This window comes from Anomaloglossus baeobatrachus, chromosome 8 (assembly GCF_048569485.1).
Source record: "Anomaloglossus baeobatrachus isolate aAnoBae1 chromosome 8, aAnoBae1.hap1, whole genome shotgun sequence".
Classification (NCBI taxonomy): domain Eukaryota; kingdom Metazoa; phylum Chordata; class Amphibia; order Anura; family Aromobatidae; genus Anomaloglossus; species Anomaloglossus baeobatrachus.
The window spans coordinates 260224227-260251481 of NC_134360.1; the positions used below are offsets into that span (position 1 = coordinate 260224227).

The following is a 27255-nucleotide window of genomic DNA, read 5'->3' on the forward strand; positions in this document are numbered from 1 at the left end:
CCATGTAATGATCCCAGAACTCTTCCTCCACCCCCCAAACAGGCATATCAAAGGGTCACACAAAACAGGAATCGACACAATCGATGTCAGCAGAGATGTCACTGCCCGCCAGTTCGAAGATATATTGGGACATCTCCAGATCATATGTATGAAATTTGCCCCTGAGAGACGACGCCTCGGGCACTCCGATGTACGAGAACGGCCCATACTAAATAATCGAGTTGGAGTAAGGTATGCCTGGTGGACAATGTAGCATTGAATCAACCTATTAACCGAAGGGGATACCGCAGTCGGAGATTCCAATATCTCTTCCCATTCCTCTCCCTGTAGAGAGGGAATTAGAGATTTCCATCTATCCTGGGCTGGCAAGGGGTCAGACTCCACCCCCACTGACAACAGGTAAGTATATATAGCTGAGATGAGGCCTCGAGGTCCTTGTGATTTTAGAATACCTATCATAGGAAGTGATGATATCAATTTCCTCACTCCAATTTTCTGTATGTGGGATTGAATCGCTGTGCGAATCTGCAGGTATCTAAAGAATTGTGATCTTGGGACATTATATTCAATCTGGACTTGTTCAAAGGACTTGAAGGTTGTGGTTCCCGGGACAAAAAGATCACCTAATGCACTGACGCTGTGAGTGGCCCAGAATTGCGCCGAGGGGTGATCTCTCAGAGTATGGAAGTGGCTATTCCCCCATAATGGGAGTTCCACCACCACCCCTTCGAAGTGTACCACCCTCTTGGCTTGTCGCCAGACTAATCTTGCCAACCTGAGGAGGGGTAATTGCTGTGGTGTTCTCAGTCCTTCTGATTCCAGAAAACCCACTAAACAATCAGTCCCAGCCGCGTGTGCCAAGTGACTCTCAGAGTTTGGCAGCTGACATCCAGGCATCCAAGTCTCTAGTGTCCTAAGCTGTCCCGCGAGGTAGTAGAGGAAGAACTCCGGTAAAGCCATCCCTCCCAGTCTTTTGGATCTCTGTAAAATGGATAACCGAAGTTTGGGTCTGGATTTCCCCCATATGAAAGAGGTAGTAAGCGAGTTTACCATTAAGAAGGATTTGGGTACTGATACTGCACTATGTTGTAGTGTATAGCTAAGCTTTGGAAGTAATATCATTTTAATTAAATTTATTCTGCCAACCACTGACAGGGGTAGCTTGCTCCACAAGTTATATTTAAGTGTAACGTGCTCCAGAAGTGGTGTTATACTCGTCTGCAGGTCTAGTGTATGGTCTTTCTGTATGTGTATTCCCAGGTATTTAAAGCTAGTTACCACTTGCAAAGGTGACCTACCCTCCATTGAAATTCCAGACCCATGCATTAATGGCATCAAAGCCGACATATCCCAGTTGATGCGTAGTCCCGAAAACACCCCAAATGTATCTATAGTGTCTATAACCACCGGTAGAGTCTCTTGCACTCGATCTAAGAAGACAACCATGTCATCCGCATACAATCCTATTTGATCTGTGCGGTCGGCTATAGTGATTCCAGTGATCTGTGGATGAGAGCGGATTCTAATTGCCAAAGCTTCAATAACTAGTGCAAACAATGCTGGAGACAGAGGGCATCCCTGTCTTGTGCCCCGGTTCAATGCGAAGGGTGTAGACATGGCACCATTGACTAGTATCCTGCCTGTCGGGGACCTATACAACATATGAATCCAATTACTGAATTTAGGCCCAAAAGCGAATCTCTGGAGGCAGGCAAATAAAAATGGCCATTCTACCGAGTCAAATGCCTTGGCCGCGTCCAGCGAGGCCAAGGCCCACTCGTTCTCCTGGACCAGTGTGCTATATTGCACTATGGACTGGACCCGTCTTATATTTATAGAGGTGTTTTCCCGGCATAAATCCGGTTTGATCTGGGTGAACTATACTCAATATGACTGAATTAAGCCTGGACGCCAGTATTTTGGTAAAGATCTTGTAATCCACGTTAACTAGGGATATAGGATGGTATGAACCGCAGTCTAGTGGGTCTTTACCCTCCTTCCTCAGCACGACTATATGTGCTTCGTACAAGGAGGCAGGTAGAGAGTCGCTGGCTGAAAAATGTGAGAAAACCTCTAAAAGAATCGGGGCCAATACGTCACAATATTTACTATAGAATTCTATGGGAAGGCCATCTGGACCCGGGGATTTCCCCCTAGCCATATCCGAGATGGCAGTAATCACTTCATCCAGTGTGATGTCCGCCTCCAGAGACTCCCGTTGTGATTCACTCAAAGTGGGAAACTCCAAATCCGACAAATATGTCACGCAACTTTGAACTCCATGAGGTTTTCTAGATGTGTATAGGGTTTTATAGTATTCACAAAAGCACTCTAAAATATCCTCAGGGGATGTAGCTATTGAGCCATCCATCCTCCGCATACCCAATATTGTGTTTGAAGTGTTGTGTTGCCTAACCATATATGCCAATAATTTATGGATTGATTTCCAAGCTCAAAATATGATTGTCAGGTAAAGAACAATTTGCGTTTGGACTTGGTCTCAGAGTGCTGCATATATAACCTATATGATTGCATCCAGGCCGCCCTAATTCCATTGGTTGGGGCCGATATATATATTGCCTCTAAGTCCCTAAGTCTCCCCTCTACTATATCATCCTCAGTTTTAGTCACTCTTTTAAGATATGTTATGGTTGAAGACAAACACCCTCTAAGGTAGGCTTTAAGGGTGTCCCACACCAAGTTAATATTCCAGGGTTTAGGCTGGGCTTCCAGGAAATCCTCTATTTGGGTCAGAGTTCTATCACTTTGATCTATTAGTTTTAGCCAAAAGGGGTTTAACCTCCAAAAGGGTTTACCAACACCTTGGTTAGTCTTCATAGTAAGAATCACTGGGCTGTGATCTGATATGCCCCTGACCCCGTGTGCCACGTCATCCACCCAGGTTGCGATATTGCGCGACCCAAAAATATAATCTAGTCGGGACAGCGTGCGTCTAGTAGAAGAATGACATGTATATTCTCGGGTGTTAGGATGCCGGAGTCACCAAAGGTCAATCCACCCACCTCCCTCCGCGCATTGCTGCAAATCAGTCAAGTGTGTGGCCGAATGTTGTCCCCCTCCATCCATCCGAAACCTGTCCTGCTCCTCATTCATCACAAGATTAAAATCCCCCATACATAACACATACGCATCTGGATAATTGAGGGCAAAGCTCATTAAGAATGGAGATGCGAGCTGGCGGGGGGTTGTAAATACATAATAGCAAATAATGTCTAGAGTTTATAGACTCATATATAAACACAAATCGCCCCTCCGGGTCACGCCTCACCACCTTCACTTCCCAACGGATATGTCTATGGACCAATAGAGAGACACCCCTGGAGTAGCTGGTGTGGAACGCATGTGCCGACCATTGTACCCACGGTTTGTTTACTAGTCTGGCTGTGTCCCGTGTGAGGTGAGTCTCTACCAGTACCACCAGTTGGGCCTTGACTTGCTTAATTTGGGAGAATACCTTAATACGTTTTTTGGGCAATTTAAGGCCTCTGACATTCCAGGTCATAAATATTAGCTTTGACCCCATATCACATAGATCTTTTTATAGAACCAGGATCCCAGGTATAAGACGCTTTCTGCCCTGCTAGTAAGTGTGATTAACCCTCCAACAGTAATAAGCCTGTCCCTGCAAAGAAATAAAGTTAATGCAATTGCAGCTGTAAACATATAGAACCAATATCGAAGTTCAGGACCTTTCCGATAAGTCCTGTAAAACATTTCAAACATCAATGGGGATACCACCACTGAATACAGTGTCCTGGTATAGGTGGTATAAGGGTGCACAAGATAGGGCTCCCATTTCACAAGAACCAATTCCTGGCCAATTCCTCCATCACTCGAGGCACGGGGAAGTCCCATCTGTCTCCAAAGGGGGCTTCAAGCAACCATGAAATAAGAGGGTCGCCAGGGGGCACAGAAAATGTCACCTAGGAAAGTAATCTCATGGCTTCTGCCCCTTAGGTTTCGGGTGTACCTGTAGCCAGTCCTCAGCCTCAGCAGGTGTAGTAAAAAACAGATGCGACCCTTCATGCACTATGCGGAGCCGGGCAGGGTACAGCATAGAGTAGATGATGTTCCGCTCCCTTAATTTCTTCTTCACCTCCATGAAGTGGGCCCTCTGTTTCTGGAGGTCCACCGAAAAGTCCAGAAAGATCGAGAGCGCAGCATTATTGAACTTGAGTGGGCTCTTCTGTCGGGCCAGACGGAGTGCTGTGTCTCTATCTCTGTAGTTGAGCATCCTTGCTAAAAAGGGACGTGGTGGCGCGCCTGGAATAGGAGGCCTCGTTGGAACTCTGTGCGCCCTCTCCACCGCAAATGTCGAGGAGAACTCCTCTCCGAGATTACATTTCAGCCACTCCTCCAGGAATTGTTCCGGATGCTGACCTTCCGAGCGCTCTGGCAGTCCTATGATTCGTATATTGTTTCGACGCATGCGGTTCTCCAGATCGTCTGATTTCTGGCGCCATGCATTTGCCGATCCGGCCATTGTTGTCATTTTTGTTTTGAGTGTTAGTTTGATCCTCCAGTTCAGACACTCGCGTCTCGACTTCCGCTGTTCGGGCCCTCAGGGATTGCATGTCCTGACGCAGGAGGCCCACCTCTGAATGTACCTGCTCAATCTTCCCTGTGAGGGAGTTGTTGCTTGTAGAAATTGCTTGTAGAAGCTGTTCATACACCTGCCTCAGGGTTAAATCATCTTTATCCTCTGACCCGTCATCCAACAGTGCCTGACCTTTTGGGGTGGCATTTCTCTTGACTTTAGGGGCATCTGCCTGACCAGCCCTTGCGAACTCCTTAAGTTTGTCAATAGCTCCACTTTGTTTAGGGGGACTCATATTGATACACTGGGGATTTGCTGATTCTGCATCCCTCTCTTATCATGCTCCTGTGCGTCTGAATCTGTGCCTTTATAATGTATATTTAGTAATATGTCGGTCTCCACTTCCTCACCACGTCCAGAGAGCCGGAAAACAGCCACTTATATGGTGGATAATAAGAACGAAGGAAGTCCCAGGGCAGCATAGCACTCAGGGTGTATTTATCAGGATGATGCAGGCCTGTGCAGCGTGGGGACTTCAATATGTGCCACTTATTTGTTTTCATGTGTCAGGAAAAATCTGCAGGGCCCGTTTTTCAAGGCACACACTCCAGACCCTCCAGCACTCTATGGGTTAAAGTCTCCCACACAACCACTGGCCCCTGCTGCTCACTGACTGCCAGTTACACAGCTAAGGGATTAACTCCCTGTGCTCACCACTCCTGGGTCTTCACCTCTGGCCATAAATCTGTCACTCCTCACTGCTCTCCGGAGTCATGCTCTGCTGCTCACTGTGGAAATGCAGGCTGTAGGGAAGATGGCTGCTGCTCCACACTCTCCAGCCTCAGGAGATCCAGCAACGCCGTGCAGGAGTCAGGGAATAGCTCCAGTGGGAATCTGCAGCCTCCAGATGGTGTCTCCTGTCACAACAGCAGGTCAGTGAGTAAATGGATCAGGTAACCGGCTTGCAATTACCCCTTCTATGAATTTTTTTGGGGTTTTTTGGTATTGTAGCACCCCTGTGGTGACAGGTGCCACAAAATGTGAATGTGGAAACCCAAACCACCAGTCAGTACACCAACACCTTCAGGCCACATATACTGTACAACCCTAACACCAGACTGGGAGACTGCCTAGCAACAGGTAAAAGAGATGTGCACTGATTGGATAGTCGCCACCCAATCTGTAGGGAGAGACCCAGCGAGGGGGAGGGGCCAGTGATCAGTTGGCAGGAAGAAGTAGTCAGTTAAGAGAAGTGAAGGAAGGAGTAGAGGAGTTGTGAGGAGAGAGAAGGAGTTGAGAGTAAAAGTACAGAAAGACCTGAAGTAACACCGGAGAGCTGTAATAGGAGTGAGGGACTGTGGAGTAAGGAAACAGGACTCCAGGAATCGTGAGTTAGGCTGCTTTCACACTACGTTTTTTTAACATGCGTCAGGAACGTTTTTTTGCTGCAAAAGCGGATCCTGCTTTTACAGCAAAAAACGCATGCAAACACATCTGTTATTTTGCAGGATCCTGTCACTGGATGTTTAGGGGCGGGCATTGGAGTCATGTGATCGGGAGTGAGGGGAACTAAACGTGCCAGACAGGGAGCCGGCTTCTGACAGCTGCAGACGCTCGTAACCAAGGTAAACATCGGGCTTGGATACGCGATATTTATCTTGGTTACGAGTGTCTGCAGCTGCTAGGAGCCGGGCTCCCTGCACACGTTACCAACGTAAACATCGGGTAACTAAGAGAAGTGGTTACCCGATATTTACCTTGGTTACGAGTGTCCGCAGCTCTCAGGTGGGAGAGAGAGGGAGGGGAGGAAGGGGGAAAGACAGAGATAGAGAGGGTGAGGGAGCGAGGAGGAGAGAGAGACAGATCACGTGAGACTGGTTCTGGGCATGCTCAGTACTTTCTGGGCATGCTCAGTACAAAAGCAGGATCCTGTTACAACGCAACTCAACGCATTCTGCTAGGCAGGATCCAGCGCTCATTGAAATGCATTGCAGCTCGCGGCGCAATGTGAAGGATCCTGTGAGATGCGTTATTTTGACAAAGGTAAAAAACGCTACAAGTAGCGTTTTTGAAACATGTTAAAATAATGCAAAAGTACGGATCCTGTGTCTAACGCACGCAAACGCATGCGAACGCAGGTGGACGCGAGTCCATTGCAAATGCATTGAAGTGAAAACGCATTTGCACTGGATCCGTTTTTCCACTAAAAAAACGTTATGGACGGATGTTAAATAAACGTAGTGTGAAAGCAGCCTTACCTGTGGAAGTGGAATACTCCAGGTACCGCGGGACGCCTGTGGAAGTCTAGAACCAAGGCTCACAGGACTCAGCACAAGGCGGGGTGCAGACCCTAGGACAGCGGGACACTTTATGGTCAACTGCTAAATCTGCCAGGCGAGGGGATCTCCAGGGTCCATCACCAACCTAAGAGTCTGAAGCATCAGCAGTAAAGAGGGGATTGTGGACCAAAATCCTTAAATAGTCCAGGCTGCCTGCAATAGGACCAAGACTGAAGAGAAGGGACTCCCAAGCAGCTCTAGGCCTGAGAGCCCATTAACAAAAAGTGTGCACGGAGAACAGCTACCCCGGGTCACAGCTGGCATGGAGAACAAGGAGCGGGAACACCTGGAACCGGCACCAGCAGGTCCAGGTACCAGGCCAGTAAAGGCAAGTTGAAACTGCAACACTGGTGTGGACTGTTTCCTTTGTTCCTCTGCACATAAACTGACTGTCCCCTATCATTGCCCCTTCACCATCCACTGCTGGGGCTTGTCCCTGCTTGCGGAGGGCCCAAAACCCCTCAGCTGCACTTACTCCATCAGCCCCAGCAGGACCCTGCAGCGGCGGCTTCAAAAACCTGGCCGCACACCGCAAGTGGTGCAGTCGAGAACTTTTATTTTTATTTTTTTTATTTTTCACCCCTTTCTTATATCGAACCAATCATCGGCCGCGACCACAACTCCCCCTAAGTGTCACACACACCCGGGACCGAGTACCCCACAGCCCTGGGGCGTCACAGTATCAAACTACTCATTACCGCCCTAAATAAATACATTAGAGGGTATAATTTACTAAAAAGGCATTTATGGAGGTTTACGGTTCTTAAAACAAAGAGGCTATGACAATCTATTCCAAATAGAGCTAAATTTACTTTCCAAAATTCAAATATTGCTCCACCCGTTCCAAGTCCTCCCATTTGTCCAAACAAAACGTTTTAACTATATACCTCGCTCATAAGAAAGTGGGTAACACAACTGTGGGGTTCACTTTTTTTCTGGTACAGACTGTAAAAATGAGAAATTTGGTGCTAAAGTAACATTTTTGTAAAAGAAAAAAAAAAAACATGAACATTTCCAATATGACGACCTAATGTTATTAAATTCTATGAAGTAACTATGGGTTCAAAATGCTCATATACCCCTGAATAAAATGCTTGATGGCTCTACAGTGGGGAAAAAAGACATTAGTCAGCCACTAATTGTGCAAGTTCTCCCACTTATAAAGAAGAGGCTGGCCTGTAACTAACATCATAGGTGACCACAACTATGAGCGACAAAATGAGACAACAAATCCAGAAAATCACCGCCTCTGATTTGGCAAGATTTTTTTTGCAAATTATGGTGGAAAATAAGTAGTCACCTAAAAACATGCAAGATTTCGGTCTCTCACAGACCTGTAGCTTCTTCTTTAAGAGGCTCCTCTGTCCTCCACTCATTACCTGTAGTAATGGCTCCAGTTTGAACTTATCAGTAAAAGTGACACATCTCCACAACCTCAAACAATCACACTCCAAACTCCACTATGGTGAAGAACAAAGAGCTGTTGAAGGACATCAGAAACAAAATTGTAGCCCTGCACCAGGCTGGGAAGACGGAGTCTGCAATAGGCAAGCAGCTTGGTGTGATGAAATCAACTGCGGGAGCAATAATAATAATAAAATGGAAGACATACAAGACCACTGATAATATCCATCGATGTTAGGCTCCACGCACGATCTCGCCCCGTGGGATCAAAATGATCACAAGAATAGTGAACAAAAATCCCAGAACCACATGGGGGACCTAGTGAATGACCTGCACAGAGCTGGGACCACCGTAACAAACGCTACCATTAGTAACACACTACACTGCCAGGGACTCAGATCCTGCAGTGCCAGACGTGTCCCCCTGCTTAAGCCAGTACATGTCCGGGTCCATGTGAAGTTTTCTAGAGAGCATTTGGATTATCCAGAAGAGTATTGGGAGAATGTTAGATGGTCTGATGAAACAAAAGTAGAATTGTTTGGTAGAAACACAACTCGTCGAGTTTGGATGAGACAGAATGGTGAGTTGCATCCAAAGAGCACCATACCTACTGTGAAGCATGGGTGTGGTAACATCATGCTTTGGGGCTATTTCTCCGCAAAGGGACCAGGACGACTGATCCGTCTACAGGAAAGAATGAATGGGGTCATGTATCGTGAGATTTTGAGTGCAAACCTCCATCAATCAGCAAAGGCATTGCAGATGAAATATGTCTTGGTCTTTCAGCATGATAATGATCCGAAGCACACCGTAAGGGCAACGAAGGAGTATCTTCAGAACAAGTATATGAAGGTTCTGGAGTAGTCTAGCCAGTCTCCAGATCTCAACCCCATGGAAAACCTTTGGAGGTAGTTGAAAGTCCATGTTGCCCAGGGACAGGCCCAAAACATCACTGCTCTAGAGGAGATCTGCATGGAGGAATGGGCCAACACACCACCAACAGTGCGTGCCAACCTTGTGAAGACTTACAGAAAATGTTTCACCTCTGTCATTGCCAACAAAGGATATAGAACAAAATATTGAGATGAACTTTTGTTATTGACGAAATACTTATTTTCCTCCATAATTTGCAAAAAAATCTTCCAAATCAGACGCGGTGATTTTCTGGATTTGTTTTCTCATTTTGTGTCTCATAGTTGTGGTCACCAATGATGTCAATTACAAGCAAATCTTTATAAGGGGGAGAAATTGCACAATTGGGGGCTGAATAAATACTTTTTAACCCCACTGTAGTTTCCAAAATCGAGTCACTTGTTTGAGGTTTCTGCTGTTTAGGTACCTCAGGGGCCCTGCAAATGTGACATGGTGCCCGCAATCTATTTTAGCCAAATTTATGTTCCAAAATTCAAATAGTGCTTCTACCTTTCCGAGCTGGCCGAGTGTCCTAACAGAGGTTTCTGACCACATGTGGGGTATCGGCATGCTCGGAAGAAATTGAGTAACAAATTTTGGGGTCAATTTTATCCTGTTATCCTGTGTAAAAGTAAATAACTTGGGGCCAAAGCAACATTTTTAGGTAAAATTTCATTTCATTTTTTTTCCATTCGACTTTTTAATAATTCCTGTAAAGCACCTGAAGGGTTAATAAACCTCTTGGATGTGATTTTGAGCACTTTGAGGGGTGCAGTTTTTAGAATGGTGCCATTTTGGGTATTTTCCATCACACAGGTTTCTCAAAGTCACTTCAAATGGGATGTGCTATATAAGAAAGAATATATAAGTATAAGAAAAAATGATTTTGTAAATTTTGTTGGAAAAATGTAAAATTCCTGATAAATTTATAATAGTTTTAACTTCCTAACAAAAAAAAAAAGTTTCACAGATGGTGCTGCTCTAGACAATGTCATTTATTAACCAGTTTCCATGATATAACGCTCTAGTCTAAGGACAGGAAAATTCAAACTCAAATTTACCACTATCATGAGCGGTAACATGTCCCGAAACAATCTCCGAATCACTGGGGTCCATTGAAGTGTTCCAGAGTTATTACATCACAAAGTGACCCTGGTCAGATGTCTACAATTTGGCCTGATCATTAAAGGAAATCTGTCAGCAGGATTTCAGATCCCAAACTATGTATATTTGCATGTAGACCTTCCAAAGCTCTGCTCAGCGACACCTTTACACGGCCGGTCTGTTCCTCCATTACTGAGGAACTGGAGTTTGATCGGATGTCCAAATCGCTATTAGTAGATATGAAGGCTCTTTATCTCGCCCAGTGTCGCCTCCTGCTGGACTGGCAGCTGAAATCACACACCACATATGTGGTGCCCTGGCCTAGCCAGGTCGTCACAGATAACATACAAACACCCCCCACCCCCACTAGACAGGGACACCAGCCAAACAAAAATCCTTGTTGCCTCCCTCCAGTGTCTGATGTCCACACCAGGTGGGGCGGAGTCAAGCAGTTGGCTCCACCCACCGAGCAGTTCACAGGCCTGGAGGCGGGAAAAGTGACAGCACAGTTTGGAGTTTGAGGAGTGAGGAGCAAGCACTTGGGTGTCTGGGTTTGTGGCCCAGGCACTGACAGCAAGGTTGGCAGACGGTGGTGGCCGTCTGCAGGAGTGGTGGAGCAATGCGGAACCATAGGACCGGGCGACGGCCCGCCGGTACCGACTGGGGAGCGAAGTGAAGCCAGCACACACAGGCAGGGCCATCCGACCCCGTCCAGACTTGGAGCCGCCGTCAATAGTCAGATCCGAATGTGACTGGAACCCCAGGGTTTCATAACAGCAAAAGTCCCGATTGAAGGCAACCACCCACACCGTGAGGTTATACAGCTACCGCCTTAAGGCTAGAGACCCAAGGCCAGCGTCTGCGGGCAAACGGGCTCCTCCGGTACCCATACACCGGGGAGCGGACTACCGTTGGGAATCCATAGGAGTCAGAAAGAGAACATCAAGGTGCAGGAAAAGACAACCGCCATCACCTGTCCGGGGAGAGACACAGCAGCCGGCTGTGGGACCCGTCCATCCAGCCGTTTGGTTTACCGAGGACTTTGTACCTTTCTTGCTGAGTGAGTACACCTGTGCCATCCGGCACCACGCCGCGCTGTCCCTGCGACCCTGCACCTCACCAACCCTGCCTCCCCGTCACATCATCGGGCCCCGGGACCACCAACCCCCTACCCACGGAGGGGGAAAACAACATCCCAGCTGCTCCCTACCATCGCTCCCGGGATCCCCGTTACCAGCAGCGGTGGTGCCCATCTTCACCACGACCCGTGGGTAGCGTCACGGACTAAATCCCCCAAACCAACCACCCCTTTCACTCACGGGCGAGGAGCGCCGCTCGAGTCCCCGGATCCGGCCCACCGCTCAAGCCACCGAGCAGCCATCACAGCAGCGCTGGACCCAAGCGTTAGCAAGCGCAGCGCAGTGGCGTCCTCCCCGCCCGCGACACATAGAGGCTGTCAGTCCAGCAGGAGGAGGCGGTGCTGGGTGGGGAATAGAGCTGGAGTGACAGAGGCTTCACATTTACAGTCTTGTTTGCAGATCAATTCACATGCTGATTTCTCAGTAATGGAGGAACGGACTGGCCATGTAATGGAATTGCTGGACTTATTTTTGAAAGAGCTGCAAAAGCATATAAATAGTTTGGGGGGTGTAAAATCCTGCGTTAAGGATTTCTAGTACGTTGTTGGCAATTTTTAAAAATGGCTTTATATTCCATATATTTTTTGTTTTCATGAAAGTTGAATGGGTTTAAGGAATCTGTATTATTGGTATCTCATCACATTAGACTTTGACCACTTCCATTGACTTATGGCCCGCACTGTATACTGGTCACTGGTACCAGAATCAGATCTTGGAGAAGAGAACATGAACCTGTAATGATGACTCCGTGTTATGGTTCGGGGTTCTCCTGAGCCTCGAACCGCTCCTGCCCTGTCCTAATCCCCTGCTTTGGTGTCGGCTGACTCTCCTGCGTCACCTGTCCGCCGCTCCAGGCACTACGCTGCTAGGAGTCAGGTGTCCAGGGTACGTTCTGAGACTAAAGGCTGCTTTACATGGTACGACCGATTGTGCGATTTCACAATCGATCGTACCCCCGCCCCTGTCCTGTTTGCGTCACGGGCAAATCGCTGCCCGTGGCGCACAAAGTCGGTAACCCACGTCACACATACTTACCTCTCGTGCGACCACGCTGTGGGCGGCGAACGTCCACTTCCTGGAGTGGGAGGAACGTTCGGCGTCACAGCAACGTCACACGACCGCCGGCCAATGGGAGCGAAGGGGCGGAGATGAGCGGGACGTAAATGTCGCGGGCGGGGAGGAGGGTGTCAGCACACTACGCTCACCCCTTCTGCTCGGGTCCGGCGGCTTCTGCTCAGTGGTGGCTCGAGCGGTGGGCCGGATCCCGGGGGCTTCTCGAGCGGCACTCCTCGCCCGTGAGTGAAAAGGGGATTTTGGTTGGGGAGATTGTTTATTGTCCGTGACGCCACCCACGGTTGTGGTGATTTCACCACCGCTGCTCAATATGGGGATCCCGGGGATGGTGATGCGGAGCAGCCAGGTGTTGTGTTGCCCCTCCGTGGGTAGGGGTTGGTGATCCCGGGGCCCAGTGATGAGATGTGAGATGCAGGGCCTGGTGGGCTCAGGGACGCGGGGGCAGCGCTGTGCCTTGCGGCACGGAGGTACTCACTCAGCCAGTAACCACGACACAGTTCTCAGTAAACAAACGGCTGGTTGGACGGGTCCCTCGGACGGTTCACGGTGCTGCGGTTCCCTGCAGTTGGCGGTGATGATCACTCTTCCCTGCACCTATGTTACGTCTATTGGTAGCGATGGATTCCCACCGGTTACCCGCTCCCCGACTACAATCTGGGCCGGAGGAGCTCCACACTTTGCCCGCAGGCGCTGGCCCTGGGGAAACTGGTGCCCTGGCGGTGGCGGTGTCTCCCCTGTAATGGTTGAGCTGTTGCCTTCAATCGGGGCTTGGTTGTTGGGGGATCTACGTCCCCTTCACTGACGGATTCGGCAAATTATGGCGACTCCTAGCCTTGCCGGGGTCCGAGAGGCCCCTGCCCTGGTACTGACTGTCCTTTGCACGCTGCTCCAGACCGCCGGGCCACTACCCGTCCGCGGTCCTTCCAGGAACCTCCAAACAGTCCCACTCCAGACAATCTCCGCCGTCTGCTGACCTTGCTGTCTCTGTCCAGGCACACAGCCTCAGACCACTTCAGGCTGTACTAAACTGCCACTTTGCACTTTCTCTACTTTCACTTCTCTGTCACTTCAGCTTTCTTCTTCAGCTCCACTACACTTCACTTCCTTCCACTTCCTCCTCCCTGGCTGAACTCCTCACACAAGCCCTGCCTGGTACTTCCCGCCTCCAGAGCTGTGAACTCCTCGGTGGGCGGAGCCAACCGCCTGGCCCACCCCCTGGTGTGAATCATCAGCCTCTGGAGGAAGGCAATAAGGATTTGTGGGTTAGCTGGTGTACCTGCAGGGAATGTGGGGTGCATGTGGTGTTGTGACCTGTGTCCCCTGGCTTGCCCAGGGCGACACATAAACATCCCGCACACCTCCTTCCTTCCACATAGAGCCGGCGGCTGACGCGGGAGGCAGGTATGCGATGTTCATCGCTCCCGTGGTGTCACACGGAGCGACGTGTGATGCCACGGGAACGATTAACAACCGGCGCCCAATTTCAGAACCGATATTATGGAACCTAGCGACCAGTACACGACTCACGATTTGTGAGCAATACTGCGTCGCTAGGAGGTGTCACACAGGCCGGCATCGCCAGCGATGCCGGATGTGCGTCACAAAAACTGTGACCCCGACGATCTATCGCACGATAGATTGTCTGGTGTAAAGCAGCCTTTAGTCCCTGTTTTACCCTACCGCGCATGCGTGGGTTCCCGCTTCCTCTCTTGGCTCTAAGTGCAGAATTCTTGCTACTGTGCATGCGCGTGACGTCACTAGTGATGCAGCGGCCGCTGATTGGTCTTCATTCATTGACGTCACCGGCCGCTAATTGGCCATCAATGATGTCATTGGTGATGTGGCAGCCACTGATTGGTCGTTAATGACGTCATTGGTGTGTGGCGGTCTCTCATTGGCCGCTGCCAGCGCCATTGTTATCTGGTGCTTGGTTGGGGCAGGGCTTAGTCTTTAAAAGATCCTGGATGAAGCCCATGGCTGCGCATGCGTCATTTCAGCTCTGGGTCTAGTGTCAGAGCAGTGCAGCCACATTGTGGCCAGCGCCATTATATACTGGAATCGTTAGGCAGGTTTAGGCATTGGTACCAGTCACGCCAAGATTCATGGTGAGATGCAATCAGGGCAAGTGAACCCGCTTCTGCTCTACCACTCCAGTCCGTCAGTGGCAGCCAAGTGGTACTAACTGACCTGTGCCTACTGTCCCGGTGTGCCCCCTATGTGCATGGACAGTCTCCCTCAGGACTCCCTATGCGGTTAACAGGAGAGGTCCAGTACTCGGATCCAGGGGGTTGCTGCTGCTGTGGCTCTAGGGTCTCTGGACCCGAGGGCTTGCGGACACTCTCAAATGTAAAAGGGCTATTTACAGGGGATAATAGTTTGTGACTCCACCCGTGGTGTGCGGTAAGGGGAGTACTGAAGCTGCCGATGGGAGTACCCAGGGAAGATGGAGTGGGGCAGCCAGATGACGTTCCCCCCCATGGGTAGGGGAGGCCCCGGGACTCTGGATGGTGGTGTGAAGGGCATGCAGGGCTAGGTGGTAGCAGGAGATGACCATGTACTCACTCAGACAGTGTTGATGATGAAAAGCAGACTCTGACAACAAGGTAAACCAAGCATCTGGGTGCCGCTGCCCTCTTGAAGGGAGCCCGTCTGAGTTTCCGTACCATATAGTACTGCCTGATGGTCTGGAGCTTGCCTCCGTGCACAAATTTAGAAGTGTTCAGTTGGCCCGTAGGCATAAAGCTGTCTGGGCCCCGCTCCCTACAATTTGGTAGTGGAGCTTTGCTCTCAAGGTCTCATGCTTGGGATTTCAGTGGGCTGCTTGGATTGGAAAGCCCTATCCCCCTCGTTGTGCTAGTGCCCCTGATCTCTAAGCTTCGTGGGGACACGCTGCGATATCGTTAGTGAATTATCGTCGAGGTCACGGTGTTTGTGATGCACATCCAGCGTCATTAACGATATCGCAGTGTGTGACCAGTACGAGCGACCTTAAACGATCGCAAAAGCGGTCAAAATCATTTGCCTCGGAGAAGTCTTCCTGAAACCAAAAATTGTTCTCTGCTTAATAGCGATGTTGTTCCTTCTTCCTGCGGCACCACACATCGTTGTGTGTGACACCGCAGAAGCTATGACGTCTATTGGACGGCTGCCGTGTGACGTCGCTATGATGCCGCACTAACCGCCCCCCTTAGAAAGGAGGTGGTTCGCTGGCCAGAGCGACGTCGCAGGGCAGGTAACTCCGTGTGACGGGTGTAAGAGAGGTTGTGCGCCACGGCAGCGATGTGCCCATGTCGCACAACCGACGGGGGCGGGTACGATCGCTTGCAATCTCGCTAACGAGATCGCAGCATGTAAAATACCCTTAAGTCCAGGCACCCAGTCCAAATATCCTGCAACCGGGTCTCCGACTCCTCCGACCCAGTCCACCATCTGCGACCTAACTTCTCTCTCCCCAGAGCTCCAACTCCCAGCTCCTCACTCATCGAGGGCTACTACAGAACTGACTCTAAGCTCTGCTCTCCACTTCCTCCCTCCCACCAGTCTGTGCGGTAAGGGGAGTACGAAGCTGCCGATGGGAGTACCCAGGGAAGATGGAGTGGGGCAGCCAGATGACATTCCCTCCATGGGTAGGGGAGGCCCCGGGACTCTGGATAGTGGTGTGCAGGGGAGTGCAGGCCTAGGTGGTAGCAGGAGATGACCATGTACTCACTCAGACAGCGTTGATGATGAAAAGCAGACTCTGACAACAAGGTAAACCAAGCCTCTGGGTACCGCTGCCCTCTGGAGGGGATCCCGTCTGGGTATCCGTACCCTACAGTACTGTCTGAGGGTCTGGAGCTTGCCTCCGTGCACAAATTTAGAAGTGTTCAGTTAGCCCATAGGCATAAAGCTGTCTGGGCCCCGCTCCCTACAATTTGGTAGTGGAGCTTTGCTCTCAAGGACTTACGCTTGGAATTTCAGTGGGTTGCTTAGGTTGGAAAGCCCTATCTCCCTGGTTGCGCTAGTGCCTCTGATCTGTGTCTGTGAAGCTTTGTGGGGACAGTACATAAAGTCACTATCCTCCGCAGGTTAATTGCCGGGTTGCTTGAAGCTACTCCCCGACCAAGGGTCCAGTACCCCGCCGTGCTTTCAGACCCGGACTGGCTATTGAACTTGAGGTGCTGACCGTCCTCCAAGACTAAAGAGGACTTTACACGCTGCGATATCATTAGTGAATTATCGTCGGGGTCACGATGTTTGTGGCACACATCCGGTGTCATTAAAGATATCGCAGTGTGTGACAAGTACGAGCGACCTTAAACGACTGCAAAAGTGATCAAAATCGTTTGCCGCGGAGAAGTCGTCCTGAAACCAGAAATCGTTCTCTACTTATTAGCGATGTTGTTCCTCGTTCCTGCAGCACCACACATCGCTGTGTGTGACACCGCAGGAGCGACGAATATCTCCTTACCTGCCTCCACCAGCAATGAGGAAGGAAGGAGGTGGGTGGCATGTTTCGGCCGCTCATCTCCCCCTCCGCTTCTATTGGACGCCTGCCGTGTGACATCGCTATGATGCCGCACTAACCGCCCCCTTAGAAAGGAGGCAGTTCGCCGGCCAGAGCGACGTCGCAGGGCAGGTAAGTCCGTGTGACGGGTGTAAGAGAAGTTGTGTGCCACAGACAGCGATTTGCCCGTGTGCACAACTGACGAGGGCGGGTACGATTGCTTGCAATCTCGCTAACGAGATTGCAGCGTGTAAAGTACCCTTAAGTCCAGGCACCCAGTCCAAATATCCTGCAACCGGGTCTCCGACTCCTCCGACCCAGACCACCGTCTGCGACCCAACCTCTCTCTCCCCAGAGCTCCAACTCCCAGCTCCTCACTCATCGAGGGCTACTACAGAACTGACTCTAAGCTCTACTCCTCCCTCCCACCAGTCTGCCTGACCCCTAGGTGGGCGACCCTATTCCAGCTTAACAGCCCACTGGTGTGCCTGACAGGGTGTGGTGTGAGGTATGGTTGGGATATTTGGATGCTGATGGAGGCAGTACTGTAAGTTAGGAACCCAGAACCAAGAGAGGTTGAGTCCTGCACTAAGGATAAAGCGTGTGCAGTCCCCTGTGACGACCTGACTAGTCCAGGGGCGTCACACTAACACCTCCGATTGTGTTTTCTATTTTCTTGTTTCTCTGAAGCTGTGCCTTCCTGCGGCTTGTCCATCTGTGGCTTTACCATCTGCCCAGAGGACCTCGGGAGACGTTAGAGCTGTTATTAGTATTGCTCTAATCGTCCTCCCGCGTAACACTCCGTCTCAGAGAATTCTTCCCATTTTGTTGCAGTGACGGCTTCTTGTACAACAACCGCGAGAGATTTACCGGGATCTTCTGCAGAGTAAGATTTCTTTTCCTTTTATTCCATAGCCCCGCTATTTCTGGAGTTACACCGCCACTTTTAAGCACCAGTAGTGACTGATATTGCAGAGTAATAATATGTGGAAGTGTGGCACTCCAACAAAATTAATGGTGCCTGGATAGGGTCCAACCCCTATATCAACAAATCCAAAAATCCAGCACTCATATATGGTTTTGAAAAATAGAAAAAATTCTTTATTAGAACAAACAGTTGTGTATACTGTGTAATATTTCGGTCAAACGACCTTCATCAGATCACACTGTGACAGAAAATAAAAGAGAAAATGCTATATATAAATATCACTATTAGCATGAATAAACACACATGCATTGACATATAATCTCATAACATGTTGTATCACAAAACAATTCAAAAAACAGACTCTGATGGAATCTCAGAGTGTTCAGAAATATATATATATATATATATATATATATATATATATATAAGAGAGTAATAAATGTCAGCGAAAAAGCGGGGGCTGCATCACGGACAAGCGTAATTCACTCTTTTGCTATTATGTCAACATAAATCCTATGGATAAAGAAAAAATAGGACATAAGTAGCTATCATAGAAACTGAGTACTGTGCAGAAAAAATATGAATGAAAATACCATAAAGACATAATTAATAAAGGGTTCCCATCATAGATAGCATAGGTCCAAAAAATGTAAAGGGGAATAAAGGAATGCACTTATCAACGTTTTGGAATAGTGGAAATCAATAGGATATTAGATGGAACACTGCCCGTCCGGGTCTGTGGTGCCCATGTCCTATCAGCCTGGCGTCTGGGATTTAAATAGACCGCCTAATAAGGTAGTGGGCGTGTAGGTACTGATAGCGTAACGTCACTTCCGTTCCAATTACAGGAAGTGACAATGCTGGATGGCAATATGTAAACGGCCTGGTTGGCAGACAATTGCATGTGTGGAGGCACATAAAACCACTGGTTAAGTACTAGATGTTTTGTCTGAAGTATGAATACAAACGATCGTGGGTGGGAATTAGTAATTTTAATAGAGGAATAAAATTAGTATTAGGACACCCAGAGGTCACTTCCGTTATAAAAACCGGAAGTGACGATCCTGAATGGCAACCTGTGAAAGACCCTGGTTGGCAAGGCTGCACCTGCGCAGCAGTAAACTTGTGATGTATGTCATATGTAAATAGACTGCCTGATAAGGTAATAGACATACAACAGCGTAAACGTTACTTCTAGTAGTAAATAAAGGAAGTAACAGTACTGAGTGGCAGTATATAAACCTTCACAAGCGTGGAAGTGCATGAAACCTGTGACCAAGTGCTAAATATGTTATCTAAAGCACGATTAAATGTGGGAATATATATCTTAAGATATATAAATATTAGATGTAAATGACACAAATAAGAGATGGGAAGGAATTTACTATTTATGAGGGGAACCGAATATAGAAAATATACAAAAAAATATACAAAATATACAAAAAAAACGTAAAGGATGGGAAAAAATGTTTTGTATAAGGGGTAGAAGGGAAGGAAAACTGGGAAACGGGAATGGTGCTCTTTAATAAGATAAGAAATATCATAAGGAAGATCGAAAAAAAGAGAACATTTTTTAGAAAGATAAGACTCAAGACAACAAGAGGATGGAAAAGAAGCAGGGGAAAGGAATAAAAAATGTTCTCTTTTTTTCGATCTTCCTTATGATATTTCTTATCTTATTAAAGAGCACCATTCCAGTTTCCCGATTTTCCTTCCCTTCTACCCCTTATACAAAACATTTTTTCCCGTCCCTTACGTTTTTTTGTATATTTTGTATATTTTTTGTATATTTTCTACATTCGGTTCCCCTCATAAATAGTAAATTCCTTCCCATCTCTTATTTGTGTCATTTACATCTAATATTTATATATCTTAAGATATATATTCCACATTTAATCGTGCTTTAGATAACATATTTAGCACTTGGTCACAGGTTTCATGCACTTCCACGCTTGTGAAGGTTTATATACTGCCACTCAGTACTGTTACTTCCTTTATTTACTACTAGAAGTAACGTTTACGCTGTTGTATGTCTATTACCTTATCAGGCAGTCTATTTACATATGACATACATCACAAGTTTACTGCTGCGCAGGTGCAGCCTTGCCAACCAGGGTCTTTCACAGGTTGCCATTCAGGATCGTCACTTCCGGTTTTTATAATGGAAGTGACCTCCGGGTGTCCTAATACTAATTTTATTCCTCTATTAAAATTACTAATTCCCACCCACGATCGTTTGTATTCATACTTCAGACAAAACATCTAGTACTTAATGGGTGGTTTTATGTGCCTCCACACATGCAATTGTCTGCCAACCAGGCCGTTTACATATTGCCATCCAGCATTGTCACTTCCTGTAATTGGAACGGAAGTGACGTTACGCTATCAGCACCTACACGCCCACTACCTTATTAGGCGGTCTATTTAAATCCCAGACGCCAGGCTGATAGGACATGGGCACCACAGACCCGGACGGGCAGTGTTCCATCTAATATCCTATTGATTTCCACTATTCCAAAATGTTGGTAAGTGCATTCCTTTATTCCCCTTTACATTTTTTGGACATATGCTATCTATGATGGGAACCCTTTATTAATTATGTCTTTATGGTATTTTCATTCATATTTTTTCTGCACAGTACTCAGTTTCTATGATAGCTACTTATGTCCTATTTTTTCTTTATTCATAGGATTTATATTGACATAATAGCAAAAGAGTGAATTACGCTTGTCCGTGATGCAGCCCCCGCTTTTTCGCTGACATTTATTACTCTCTTTATATATATATATATATATATATATACTAGAAGGTGGCCCGATTCTACGCATCGGGTATTCTAGAATTTACGTATTGTGTAGTTCATGTATGATTTTTGTTATATATATATATATATAGATGTTGTTGTGTGTAGTTACCAAGTGTTTGTGTAGGGCGCTGTACATGTTCTGAGTGTCGCGGGGGGTGAGAGCGGTGTTGTATGTGTGTTGCGTGTGTTGCGTTGTTTGTGGAGCGCTGTGTGTCTGTAGCGTTGTGTGTGTGTGTGTGTGTTGTGCGGTTTGTGTGGGTGTGGTGTGTTTTGGGGGGAGGTATGTTTTGAGCAATGTGTGTGTTGTGCAGTATGTGCGTATATTTGTGTGTGCAGCGTTGTCTGTGTGGGTGTCTGTGTAGGGTGTTGTTTGTGATTCCTAGTGTGTGTGTGTTGTGCAGTGCGCGTGTGTGTGTGTGTTGGGGGGAGGTGTGCACCTCCCATCGTGCTCCACCCGCCATGCTGCGCACTTGCAAACGTGCTCCATCCGCCATGCTGCGCACTCCTAAACGTGCTCCATCCGCCATGCTGCGCACTCCCAAACGTGGTCCATCCGCCATGCTGCGCACTTATAAACGTGCTCCATCCGCCATGCTGCGCACTCCCAAACGTGCTCCATCCGCCATACTGCGCACTCCCGATCGTGCACCATCCGGCATGCTGCGCACTCCCAAACGTGCTCCATCCGCCATGCTGCGCACTCCCAAACGTGCTCCATCCGCCATGCTGCGCATTCTCAAACGTGCTCCATCCGCCATGCTGCGCACTCCCAAACGTGCTCCAGTGCGCAGTATGGCGGATGGAGCACGTTTGGGAGTGCGCAGCATGGCGGATGGAGCACGTTTGGGAGTGCGCAGCATGGCGGATGGACCACGTTTGGGAAGTGCGCAGCATGGCGGATGGACCACGTTTGGGAGTGCGCAGCATGGGGGATGCAGCACGATGGGGAGTGCGCAGTATGGCGGATGGAGCACGTTTGCTCAGCCTCTCTCCTTCCAGCCTCCCTCAGCATCAGCCTCCCCTCCTCAGCCTTCCTGAGGATCAGCCTCTTTCGTCCCAGCCTCCTTCCTCCCAGCCTTCCCATCCCAGCCTCCTTCAGCATCAGCATTCCCCTCTTCCCCATGATCAGCCTCTCTGCTCCCAGCCTCCTCCAGCACGGCCTGGTCCTCTGCCGACACTCACACACCCCGATCGCATCCACTCACACACACACCCGATCGCATCCACTCACACACACACCCGATCGCATCCACTCACACACACACCCGATCGCATCCACTCACACACACACCCGATCGCATCCACTCACACACACACCCGATCGCATCCACTCACACACACACCCGATCGCATACACTCACACACACCCGATCGCATACACTCACACACACCCGATCGCATACACTCACACACACCCGATCGCATCCACTCACACACACCCGATCGCATCCACTCACACACACCCGATCGCATCCACTCACACACACCCGATCGCATCCACTCACACACACCCGATCGCATCCACTCACACACACACCCGATCGCATCCACTCACACACACACCCGATCGCATCCACTCACACACACACCCGATCGCATACACTCACACACACCCGATCGCATACACTCACACACACCCGATCGCATACACTCACACACACCCGATCGCATACACTCACACACACCCGATCGCATCCACTCACACACACCCGATCGCATCCACTCACACACACCCGATCGCATCCACTCACACACACACCCGATCGCATACACTCACACACACACCCGATCGCATCCACTCACACACACCCGATCGCATCCACTCACACACACAGACACTGACGATATCGCACTTACGCGCTCATACTCACAACATCCGGGGATATCACATGCTTCTGGCCATGTGATCCTCCGTCAGGTCCTGGAAGATCACAACAGCACATTTTCGCCGCCGAGAAGCAAGCGATATCCCAGGATGTTGTGAGTATGTGGATGCGATGTGAGGTGTGTGTGAGGTGTGTGTGAGGTGTGTGTGAGGTGTGTGTAAGAGTGAGTGTGAGTGTGATCTGATGTGTGTGTATGTTTGTGTGTGTGCGTGTGGATCTTCTGGCGCAGCAGGACCTTGATGGGCTTGATACCAACGTATCCACACCACTCCCACCACTGCCGTGCGAGCGGGGGCCGGGGGGGGGAGGGGGGGGGGAGGGAGTACAGTACTCACCTCCGTGACAGCGCTTGTAACCATGCGAGCATGGTTAGCAACGTATCCACACCAGTCCTGTGCGAGCGGGGGCGGGGGCGGGGGGGGAGGGGGGGGGGTGGGCAGGGAGTACCGTACTCACCTCCGTGACAGCCGTGTCAGTTCGAGAAATGCGCGGGAGGAGGGAGGGGGTGGGGCCAGAGCTAACGTGCATTGCGTGAGGGGGGCGGGGCGTGGCGTGGCCGAATTGCCAATGCCTGCAGGGTGCCGGGGCGAGAGGCCAATCTGTGGGGGGGGCGGAGCCTGGGCGAGCGGCTGGCCAATCCGTGTGGGGGCGCAGCCTGGGCGAGCGGCCAATCCGTGTGGGGGGGCGGGGGCCATGGCGAGCCCAGCGGCCAATCAGCTTTGTGTCACCGTAAGGACACAATTTTGGAGCATGACAGACAGACAGACAGATAGACAGACAGACAGACAGACAGACAGACAGAATAAGGCAATTATATATATAGATATATATAATGTATATGTCTGAACACTCTGAGATTCCATCAGAGTCTGTTTTTTGAATTGTTTTGTGATACAACATGTTATGAGATTATATGTCAATGCATGTGTGTTTATTCATGCTAATAGTGATATTTATATATAGCATTTTCTCTTATTTTCTGTCACAGTGTGATCTGATGAAGGTCGTTTGACCGAAATATTACACAGTATACACAACTGTTTGTTCCAATAAAGAATTTTTTTCTATTTTCAAAACCATATATGAGTGCTGGATTTTTGGATTTGTTGATATTGCAGAGTAGCCACAATCATGGATGATAACATTGTATTTCTTTCTAATTATCTGATTATTTTGCAGGGTGTTGTGTCCAGCTGACTGTCTTACCAATGGGGGATCTGTTTGGGGATCTGATGTGTATACAAATGTAAGATGAAAGCAAAAAGTATTATAAATTCACTGTTATCAAACAGTATAAAAAGTCACCTGCTGTACCTATAATTTCTCTTAGGATTCCTCTATCTGCCGAGCTGCTATCCATGCTGGAAAAATACCCAATAATGGAGGACAAGTCTCCGTGCAGAAGTCACCAGGTCAGAGCAGTTACACTGGATCTACAAGAAATGGGGTCTCTACCAAGAACTATGGACCGTGGCCTGGATCTTTCCTATTTATCTCCACCAGTCCAGTGAGTCCGGAACCAACCACAGAAACAACACAAAGGCCTCCAGGTATTGTACAGAGATTTTTCTGTCAGTCCAGCAGGAGGAGGCAATGCTGGGTGGGGAATAGAGCTGGAGTGACGGAGGCTTCACATCTACAGTCTTGTTTACAAATCCATGAACATGCTGATTTCTCAGTAATGGAGGAACGAACTGGCCATGTAATGGAATTGCTGGACTTGTTTTTCAAAAAGCTACATACACATATAAATAGTTTGGGGTGTGAAATCCTGCGTTAAGGGGACCCTGTCACCAGTTTTGGGGCCTATAAGCTGTGGCCACCACCAGTGGGCTATAAGGATTTCTAGTACATTATTGGTCCTTTTTAAAAATTATTTTATATTATTATTTTTCTTTCATGAAAGTTGAACTGGTTTAACCCCTTAGCAACTCATGACGTACTGGGTACACCATGGATCATGTGAGGTTAATCCCCGCCCCCTACGGGGACAGGCCACGGCGATCCGCACACATATCAGCTGATTTCAACAGCTGACATGTGCCTGTTAGTCGCCAGTGGAATTGCTTCCACCCACGACTATTAACCCCTTACATCTCGCTGCCAAAATCTGGCAGCGAGATGTACTGTATATGCGCGCCGCCATTATGACAACTTACCCTGTCCCCATAGGAAGTCACGTGACATGGTTGCCATGGAAGCACAAGGTCATGTGATGATGCCTGTAGGTAACATGAGTCACTTTCTCTCAATGCTGGAATAGTGCTATAGAATTGAGGGTAAAGCAGCAAATCTGCAGATCTCAGTTCTGTAGCTATGATCTGGAGAAATGGAAAAGCGATCACACAGCTGATCCCTATAGCCCCCTAATGGACCTAGTCAAATTTAAAAAAAAGTTTTAAAAAATGAAAACAAAAATAAAAACACCTAAAAGTTCAAATCACCCCCCTTTCGCCCCATTGAAAATTAAAGGGTTAAAAAATATACACATGTTTGGTATTGTCGCGTTCAGAAACGCCCGATCTATCAAACTATACAATCAATTAATCTGATCGGTAACCTGCGTAGCGGCAAAAAATTACAAATGCCAAAATTATGTTTTTTGGTCTCCGCAAATTTTGCGCAAAATGTAATAACAGGCGATGAAAACGTAGCATCTGCGCAAAAATGGTACCGTTAAAAACGTCAGCTCAAGACGCAAAAAATAAGCAGTCATAGAGCCATAGATACCAAAAAATGAGAACGGGTTTCAGAAAATGGCACAAAACATACGCCACTTTTTTTGGACAAACTTGTGAATTTTTTTTAACCCCTTAGATACAAATAAACCTATTCATCTTTAGTGTCACCAAACTCGCACCGACCTCAGGCATCACAACGACACATCAGTTTTACCATATAGTGAACACAGTAAATAAAATATCCCAAAAACTATTGTGCAATCACACTTTTTTTTTGCAGTTATTTTACACTTAAATTTTTTTTTGCTGTTTTCCAGTACACTATATGGTAAAGCTTATGGTTTCATTTGAAACTACAACTCGTCCCACAAAACACAAGCCCTCAAAAGGCAAGATTGACGGAAAAATACAAAAGTCACGGCTCAGAAGAAAGACGGGAAAAAAACGGAAAAATGCAAAACGCCCAGGGGCTTAAGGGGTTAAAGGATCTGTAATATTGGTATCTCATCACATTAGACTGTGGCCACCTCCATTGACTTATGGCCCGCACTGTATACTGGTCACTGGTACCAGAATCAGATCTTGGAGAGAACATGGACCTGTAATGGTGACTCCGTCTCAGAGAATTCTTCCCATTTTGTTGCAGTGACTGCTTCTTGTACAACAACCGCGAGAGATTTACCGGGATCTTCTGCAGAGTAAGATTTTTTCCTTTTATTCCATAGCCCCGCTATTTCTGGCGTTACACCGCCACTTTTATGCACCAGCAGTGACTGATATTGCAGAGTAGCCACAATCATGGATGGATAATATTGTATTTCTTTCTAATTATCTGATTATTTTGCAGGGTGTTGTGTCCAGCTGACTGTCTTACCAATGGGGGATCTGTTTGGGGATCTGATGTGTATACAGATGTAAGACGAAAGCAAAACGTATTATAAATTCACTGTTATCAAACCGTATAAAAAAGTCACCTGCTGTACCTATAATTTCTCTTAGGATTCCTCTATCTGCCGAGCTGCTATCCATGCGGGAAAAATACCCAATAATGGAGGACAAGTCTCCGTGCAGAAGTCACCAGGTCAGAGCAGTTACACTGGATCTACAAGAAATGGCGTCTCTACCAAGAACTATGGACCGTGGTCTGGATCTTTCCTATTTATCTCCACCAGTCCAGTGAGTCCGGAACCAACCAAAGAAACAACACAAAGGCCTCCAGGTATTGTACAGAGATTTTACTGTTGTGATTATTCCCACAAACAACTCAACAGGGCAATTTTATTAAAGAAATGTGGCAAAAAAATGTGTATAATGTGTAATCCTAGATAATAAATGACTATTTTATGACAATTGAATTGGTCCAAACATGCAAAATGTGCAATTGTGTAAATAACAGTGAATTTAGCACCAAACTGGAAATTCATCTTCAAAGTGTCTGTACTGAGAAATGTTCACGTGTATGTCTGCAGTAAATAATGGTGAATTCTGGAAAGATGTCATAAAATCTGCCAAATGTTTGGCATATAATATTTTGCTGACTAGAAATGAAGGGACCAGGCTTGGACTGGCCCACAGGAGGGCAGGAGAATCCTCTGGGGGGCCCCTCTGCAGTAGTATGTCACTTACCCCACAACCTAATCACTAGTTGGTACAATACACTTGTTTCACTATGTGCAGACAAAGAAAACCTCTCATCATTCATTTTACAAACTATCCAGTATATTATTATATAAAAACATAGGTAAGTTTGTGAATGTAATATTGCTGTAGTTGATCAGTGGCCCCCAGAGCCAGTGTTACTGGTTGGCCCCTGCTGCTCCAGTCTGACACTGGGGTGGGGGAATGTTTGAATATCTGTTACATCAGTGTGTAGAAGAGTTTCCCGTCCGGTGTGCCACAGTAGTCAGGGTTGCCACCGAAGCCCATCGTCATTGCCAC

At 48.0% G+C, this 27255-nt stretch overlaps 1 protein-coding gene across 4 annotated transcripts in view; it reads left to right on the forward strand.

The window, feature by feature from the left end:
• Positions 1-27255, forward strand: part of LOC142249555 (uncharacterized) — a 102446-nt gene that overhangs the window by 12150 nt on the left and 63041 nt on the right. For 3 of the 4 annotated variants that reach the window (XM_075321229.1, XM_075321226.1, XM_075321225.1), the window contains exons 7-12: positions 17851-17902; positions 23816-23882; positions 23967-24186; positions 25964-26015; positions 26165-26231; positions 26317-26536. In XM_075321229.1, the coding sequence (XP_075177344.1) occupies positions 17851-17902; positions 23816-23882; positions 23967-24186; positions 25964-26015; positions 26165-26231; positions 26317-26536 (678 nt within the window). The remainder of the gene's footprint in view (positions 1-17850; positions 17903-23815; positions 23883-23966; positions 24187-25963; positions 26016-26164; positions 26232-26316; positions 26537-27255) is intronic. The other variant, XM_075321228.1, reaches the window with a different exon arrangement.